This window comes from Zosterops lateralis (genome assembly GCF_965231275.1).
Source record: "Zosterops lateralis genome assembly, chromosome: 18".
In the NCBI taxonomy this organism is placed as follows: Eukaryota; Metazoa; Chordata; class Aves; order Passeriformes; family Zosteropidae; genus Zosterops; species Zosterops lateralis.
In genome coordinates, this window is record NC_139778.1 from 2,325,505 (window position 1) to 2,333,565 (window position 8,061).

General features: G+C 53.2%; 2 protein-coding genes across 5 annotated transcripts in view; one reads left to right on the plus strand and one right to left on the minus strand.

The window, feature by feature from the left end:
* Positions 1 to 7,818, minus strand: part of CASKIN2 (CASK interacting protein 2) — a 53,078-nt gene extending 45,260 nt beyond the window's left edge. For 3 of the 4 annotated variants that reach the window (XM_083874665.1, XM_083874664.1, XM_083874658.1), the window contains exon 1: positions 7,507 to 7,818. The gene's annotated coding sequence lies outside the window, so the exon portion shown is untranslated. The remainder of the gene's footprint in view (positions 1 to 7,506) is intronic. The other variant, XM_083874659.1, reaches the window with a different exon arrangement.
* On the plus strand, positions 950 to 6,082 carry LOC310916649 (melanin-concentrating hormone receptor 1-like; the record flags this gene model as incomplete). The annotated part of the gene is made up of 2 exons (XM_083874345.1): positions 950 to 1,007; positions 5,034 to 6,082. The coding sequence occupies 2 exons, from the start codon at positions 950 to 952 to the stop codon at positions 6,080 to 6,082; spliced, it is 1,107 nt and encodes a 368-aa protein (XP_083730471.1).
* Positions 7,819 to 8,061: the final 243 nt, after the last annotated feature.

The following is an 8,061-nucleotide window of genomic DNA, read 5'->3' on the forward strand; positions in this document are numbered from 1 at the left end:
TACAGAACGATCTGTTTGCCTTGGTAACGTGTGATTTATCAAATTGTAATGGAGGGATCCATCTCGTGTGTAAACAATGGCCAGGAGCACAACACAGGCAGCTCAAAGCCACAGAGAAACACGGGCAAAGAAAAGGAGTAAAACAGCTCCTCAAAACCCAAGGGGGTCCTTGCCTAGTATTTTTAAGGCAAATAGAAGACAAATAAAATCTGAGCCAGCAACAGAGCTGATTTCTGGAGCTGGGAAGCAAATGAGCTGTGGCAAGAAGCAGAACAGCAGAAAACAGCAGAGAATTAATTACAAGTGAAGTGTCTCGGGTTAGAATTGAAGTTAGAGGCGTCAGAGGGTCAAAGCAACAGTTTTCAGTGGGTGATTTGCTTCCTTAACACCCTTCAGCCCCACTGGGCTGTGCCTGTGACTCGGGGATGTGTCTGGAAAGAGAAAAACACACGCTGAAGGCAGATCAGAGCTGCTTTAAAGGCCAAAATCCGATCCTCCGCGGGGTTTGGATGGAAGGGGCACTGCCCAGCCCCCGAGCCGGCCCCGCGTTCCCTCCCACCGCCGGCGGCGAGGGATGCTCGGCCCCGCCGTGTCTGCCCCAGTCATCATCATCATCATCATCATCATCTGCTGCTGCTGCTGCTGCTCGTGCCAGAACCGCTCCGGGCTCGGCGGGGAACCGAGCACAGCCCGGTCTGAGCCTCGGCCGGCGGGCAGGGGAGCGCTCCTTCCTCCGCATCCCGCCGGGGGTCCGGTCCGGTCCAGCCCAGCCCAGCCCAGCCCAGCCCAGCCCAGCCCAGCCCGGCCCAGCCCAGCCCAGCCCGGCCCAGCCCAGCCCAGCCCAGCCCAGCCCGGCCCAGCCCGGCCCGGCCCAGCCCAGCCCAGCCCAGCCCAGCCCAGCCCAGCCCAGCCCAGGGAACTTGCCCAACTTTCCCCGGCAGTGCCTGCCATGGCCCCCGGCAACTCTTCCCGCAACTTCTCGGCGCCGGAGGCTCGGAACGGCTCAGGTGAGCGGGGCTGGGGGGAGCGGGGCTCTGCGGGGCTGGGGGCCATGGGGGAGATGGGGGAGGATGGGGCCGGGACCCCCCGCACCCCGCCCGGGCTGCGCCGCCTTCAGCACCCGCGGCCGGACAGCGCCGGGCGGGCCGAGAGACTGAGCCCCCCGGGGCTGCGGGACCCCTCCCGGGGCTGTGAGACCCTTCCCGGGGCTGCGGGACCCCTCCCGGGGCTGTGAGACCCTTCCTGGGGCTGCGGGACCCCTCCCGGGGCTGTGAGACCCTTCCTGGGGCTGCGGGACCCCTCCCGGGGCTGCGGGACCCCTCCTGGGGCTGCGGGACCCCTCCCGGGGCTGCGGGACCCCTCCTGGGGCTGCGGGACCCCTCCTGGGGCTGCGGGACCCTTCCCGGGGCTGTGAGACCCTTCCCGGGGCTGTGAGACCCTTCCTGGGGCTGTGAGACCCCTCCCGGGGCTGCGGGACCCTTCCCGGGGCTGTGAGACCCTTCCTGGGGCTGCGGGACCCCTCCTGGGGCTGAGAAACCCTTCCTGGGGCTGAGAGACCCCCTCTGGGCTGCGGGACCTTTCCTGGGGCTGAGAGACCCCTCCTGGGGCTGAGAGACCCCTCCCGGGGCTGCGGGACCCTTCCCGGGGCTGAGAGACCCTTCCCGGGGCTGCGAGACCCTTCCTGGGGCTGCGGGACCCTTCCCGGGGCTGTGAGACCCCTCCTGGGGCTGCGGGACCCTTCCTGGGGCTGAGAGACCTCCCCTGGGCTGCGGGACCTTTCCTGGGGCTGCGGGACCCTTCCCGGGGCTGTGAGACCCTTCCTGGGGCTGAGAGACCCCTCCCGGGGCTGCGGGACCCTTTATGGGGCTGAGAGACCCTTCCTGGGGCTGCGGGACCCTTTCTGGGGCTGTGAGACTCCTCCTGGGGCTGTGAGACCCTTCCCGGGGCTGTGGGACCTTTCCCGAGGTGCGGGACCCCTCCCGGGCCCGGCCCCCGCTGGCCACGGCGGCTCCGAGGCACCTGTTGGTGTTTGCCCGGCAGCAAATTCCACCAGCCCGCAGGTCCCGACTGCTGGGGAGGAGGAACCAGCCCGGCCAGACAGGGAGGGAAGCTCGGAGAAGATGAGGTGAGGGATACAGAGATCCTCACCAGTCTCCGGCTTTGTCCATAGGACACTGTTTACAAATCAATAGTTTGGGATCACACAAGACAGTTCTCAATGGTTCAAGCTGGTGAAACTCTTCCACAGAAGATGATTTATATGTGGTCTTTGGCTCTCTCTGCACCAGCAGAGTCCTTTAGAAAAGGTGTACCTTAGGTACTTCCTACTGAAATGCAGTGAAGATGAAGTCTCACACATCAGGGTATGGCTTAGAACGACAGCCACCTCAGCCCAGTCCTCATTCAGTTCACACAGTGCAGCCACTTTGGGACTTCAAGAAAAAACTATCAGGGCAGCCACAGACCTACAAACAAGGACAAATCAATGCCTGAAGTGGCTACTTAAATATAAAATGTATTCACTTGGATACGCACAAAAGCAGCACTGAAAATTCAGATTCAACGATGTCTCAAGATGAAAGAGACTTTAGAAACGACAGAACTTTTGAGTATTTGATAGATGTGCTCTTCTGACTCCAGCCTACAAAACACACATGAACTACAGCTTCAAATTAGTGCAGGTGATAATTCCTGCAAGTGCTGCTTGTACACACACAGCATCAGCAGGACAGATGCTGCAGCACTGCACAGACCACCTCTCACACAAAGCCTTGGGTGTGCACACATCCTGCTTTGAGGCTGGCTGAGCTCATTCCAAATGTAACAGAATCACCATGAGCACTGTATTGATTATACAGCAGGAAAAGGGACATTTTGTCCCAATTTCCACTTAACCATGTGGCATTTATATCTCACTCAACCAATCCTTTCCCACCACGCTCATAAAGTCTGTGGTTAAGGGAAAGGAGATCAGAACTCATAACAGCTACACGCAGAACAGCAGGACCAGAATCATCATCTTCCAGTTTCTGTTCCTCCATCTTCCAGCATTAAGGAGGCTTGAGATGTCTGGATGCTCAAGAGTGTCAGGTTTCAAGAGGGTGCTGATGGCTGTAGGTTTATCTACTAAAAAATCACATAATAGGGGACATTTCCTTGCATCAATAGGTCACCAGAAGGAATGGGGACCATTTAAACACCCATAAATGGTCTGGACAAGGGTTTGTCTTATCAGCCAAGCCTGGCTTCCACCTTCAGGCCCCTGCTAGTTCTCCTGTGCCTCACTGGCTGCTTTCCGACACCTGCAGAGAGGCTTCCCAATAAAATAAATGGTGCAGGAACTGTTTTATTGGGTTCTGGCATTGGCCTTGGACTTTTCATGCCTAAGCTGGCTGTTTCCTTATGCCAGAAGGACTGAGCCAGTGGCAGCTTATCATGGCCCACTTCTAACTGCACTGAAATATGGCACACACATTTCCAGCCACAGGCCAGCAGTGCAGCCCCAGTTATCTTGCCAAATCTGTCAAACTTCTCTGTCACACTGAAGTAAATGTGGAGAAGTTTGTACTCAAGAATTCCAGAGGTCAAAGTCAGTAAATACCACTTCAGCAAACAGACACTGCTTTTGGCAAAGACTACACCTGTAAGTATCTGTTATTTCACTTAATCTCATTTTCAAGATTTCCCTAGGTTCTGTTGGAGGAGGCTTCCCCACTTCTGCTGCTAAGGAGATGGAACAGTTCAGTGGCTGAAAGCATTTCCAATTAGCAGCACATTGAATCATCTGCAATTCAATGAAAGGCAGCCTAGGCTGAGGGGCTGTCACACACAGTCCTTGTAACAGCCACATAAATAACTCACACAAAACCATTTCCTAGAAAAAAAAAAAAAAAAAAAAAAAAACCCTCCAGGTCTCATAGGAGAGGAGTAATGAGATGAAATGAAATTTGTCTCAACTAAGAAGGGCTATTTTAGACTTCAGCACACGGGAACCCTGCAGAGCAGAGAGCACCACCATCACTGCCTTCAACATCACCTCCTGTGCCCAAGAGCTTGTGGCTTCAAAATGTGATTTTATACTCAGGTGAGGAACAAGATCAATGTGAATTTGATTATGTTTGGGGGTCCCACCCCAAAGAGGAACAGTCAAGCACTGCCATGGATAAGCTAAGTGTTATCAAGCAAGAATTTTGCCTTGGAAATCCATCCACATCCAGAACTCAAAGATAGCAGCTTTAAGCTGTTTTTCTCCTGGGACATTCCCTCTTGAAGGGCCCCTCTGAAATGTACTCCCAGTCTTTGTCTGGCCACATACTTGGATTTCTTTGTAGGAAAAAAAACTAGAGAAAAGGAGAGAGGCAGGGCAGGAGGACGGAAAGGAGAATGTTCTCTGGCCTAATCTTGATAAGAGGACAGGGACACAGCCAGGGTACAGTCCCAGATCTCACTATACAGATAAGCACGAGCTGTCTGCCTGCATGGTCAATGTCCTCTGTGTCTCATACCACACAATAGATAAATTACCCAACAGATGAACTGAAACTTTCTGACAGCAGCTTGAGCATTGACTTTATCTAGATTTTGGCACTCACAGAAATGCTTTACTTCTCCAGTGTGTGAAGCACAAGCTGCCTCACACACTCCCCTCAAAAACAGCTAAAACCACTTCACTCCATGGAATAAAGTTACTCTCAACTCTGTCAGGTTGCAGGAATGCAGAGGCACGCCAGCCAGAGGTGAGTCCCTCAAAAAAGGGCTGGGGAGTTGCAGGGAGGGACAGAAGCAGATTGGGAGAGCTGAGGAAAGATACCTACACATAGCCAGGTTTTGGTGGCATGCTGCACATACTGAGAGGCAGAAAAGGAAGTGCCAAATCCCCAGCTAAGCCTCTCCAAGTGCTGGAAAGGGTATTAAAGATCATTCCAATCTATGTCTTTGATGGGGATGGGTCCATCTGCAGGACAAGGCAAGCACACTGAGTTGTAAAGAAGTTTTCTCTGGGTTGCACTCACTGCTTTGGTTTCTTTTGGCAGTAGCAGAGAAGTCAGCACCACACACCAATGTGATCATGCCCAGCCTCTTCAGCATCATCTGCTTCCTGGGCATCATGGGGAACCTCATTGTGATCTACACTATCGTCAAGAAGAAGAAGCTGAGATGCAAACAGACAGTGCCTGATATTTTCATCTTCAACCTCTCCATCGTGGACCTCCTCTTCCTCTTGGGCATGCCCTTCCTCATCCACCAGCTCTTAGGCAATGGCTCGTGGTACTTTGGAGCTCCCCTGTGCACCATCATCACCGCCCTGGACACAAACAGCCAGATCACCAGCACCAACATCCTCACAGTGATGACCCTGGACCGTTACCTGGCCACCGTCTACCCCCTCAAGTCCACCTACGTTCGGACGCCGTGTGTCGCGGCCCTGGTCATCTGCCTGGTGTGGCTCCTGTCCTTCCTGACCATCATTCCCGTGTGGATGTACGCAGGCCTCATGCCCCTGGAGGACGGCACCGTGCGCTGCGCCCTCCTGCTCCCCAACCCAGAGACGGACATCTACTGGTTCACCCTCTACCAGTTCATGGTGGCCTTTGCCGTGCCCTTGGTCATCATCTGCGTGGTGTATTTTAAGATTCTGCAGCACATGGCCACCACCGTGGTCCCGCTGCCCCAGAGGAGCCTCCGCGTGCGCACCAAGAAGGTCACCCGCATGGCAGTCGCCATCTGCTCTGCCTTCTTCATTTGCTGGGCTCCCTTCTACATCCTCCAGCTGGTTCACCTGGGCATCGACACCCCGTCCATGGCCTTCTTTTATGCCTACAACTTCGCCATTAGCCTGGGCTACGCCAACAGCTGCCTCAACCCCTTCCTCTACATTGCCCTCAGCGAGACCTTCAAGCGCCAGTTCTTGGTGGCCATTCGCCCTGCCAAAGAGCCCTGTCGCAACAGCAGCTCTGCCAACAACAACAGCATGACAGAGGCCAGTGTGTGCCTGAAGCTGGCGCCAGAATCCACCCAGCAGACTCAGTTTCTGGAGGACTTTTCCCCACGCTCACTGCCGGTGACTGTGGCTGCTCGCTAGGGCACTCTGAAGGGAGGGCAGGAGAAAGCCTCTGGAGCTGTGGATTGATGGAGGAGCAGCAGCTTCAGGCAGGTCTTGGAGATGCCTATGGACTACAAACTTCCACCTACAAGCAGGTGCCTCTCCTTTCCATCACTCTGCTCCTGCACTGCTTCCAGCCCATGAGATGCTGTGTGCTGCTGCTTTTCATCCTGCACAGGAGGACTCTGCCACCACTGGGCCCCCAAAGAGGATGAATGGAAAAGAGAGAAAGGACAGAGGATTTCCAGGGGGAACATTCACCCTACAAGATTAAAACCTCGATCAACACTGCCCAACAATTCCACACCTCTGGCCCAAACAGGGCTCCTAAGCAGCTTGTCAACATAGAGCTTCTTCATTCAAAACTTGAACCTTTGAACCACAATGTCATATATATATATTTTAATAAGTAATCTGCAGACTTTGTTGGCTGTGCTGATATCCTAGAAGCACACAGCAAAGAGACCTTGGGGACAGAAATCTCACCCAGCCCTGTTGCTTGGCCTTTCAGTCCAGCTCCATCTGCCTCCAGTGAGCTGTATTGTTTGGCAACCAAAATATTTCCAAGTACTGGCTCATTTTGATGCGAATCCTAAATATTTCAAGCAAAATCAGACACATAATAATCACGCTGCTTCAAGGGACTGCAAAGAATTCTCAAAAGTACTGCTGCTAACACCAGCTTTGTGGCTTTTCATGCCAATGAGCAGATTTTCACAGTGTTAGTTCTTCATGCTGCTCTTGTGCCTCACAGTCTGCACGGCCATTGGGGAACCCCCGGCAGAGGGTTTTCAGTTGGACTAAAAATCACATTGTGCAGAGATCTGTGGAGCAAGAAGCTGTGAAAAAGCAGCTCAGGGGAAGCAGAGTTGCTTACGCAGCTTCCTCAAAAATAACAAATGCTTTACACAAAGTTAAAAGAGGGTAAATTAAATGTCTGTGTGTTGCATATGCGGCTTTAACAGTCGGAGGTTAGGAAGTAACTCTGCTCATTATAAAGTAGAGAAAAGACAGCAGAGATCAGCTCAAAGCCAGGATTACACCGACAGCCTGTGCCAGGCTCCACAGGGACCACGCAGCCATTGTTCAACACTTTGTCAGACATGGAGGGACTGGTTACTGTAGATGGATTTAATTTAAAGAATTAAAAACATCAAACAGTCCAAAGGAATTTGTTATACCACACTTATGGTTTCATGCCACCAGTCACTCACAATATACCCAGGACTTGATTTCACCCTTACTCAGCTCCAAAGCAAAACTGTCACCTGCAGAGGCTGTCCTGAGCCACACACACACTCACAGGTGCACCTGATGCACACACATCACACTTGCAAGCACATTTAAGTACAGCCAACACTTCAGCCTACACCCTGTAGAGAAGCACACAGCCATTCGCTCACCTCCAGTGATCAAAGCAGTCAGGTGTGCAGCACCAGCACCTTTGACACCATCAGATGCAGCACGTTGCTTTCTGAGTCATTGAACAAACCTCAGAACAGGGTCTCTCTCTATTTTCCTCCAGGCTCTGTCAAAAGCAGCACATTCAGACTGTGACTGAGAATATCTTGCGGATTTTTCACCTCTGTCTCCCCAGCCAACAAAGGCAGACACCTGCAGAACTTTCAAGCTTTATGGCTTGAAAATCTTTGCTCCGTTTTAACTGCCAGGAATTGCCACCTGCTGTTTTTCATGGAGCTGCTTTGCTCTTTGGTCAGTACTCTCCCAGAAGGGCTCAGATGGAGCGAAGGTCGAGGAGGATGTGTGCTGTGCCAGCCAGACTTGCCCTCAGGACAAGGGAAGCTATTGTGTTACCTTTCTCCCATGAGGCAGGGAAGGGAAGAACACTGGCACACTTTTCTGGGAAAGGAGGTGGTAATGACTGGGTGGGTGTTTCTTCCTGTAGTGCCAGCCATAAGGAAAGTATGAGAAATGAAAACAGAGTGAGTTATCAGGGC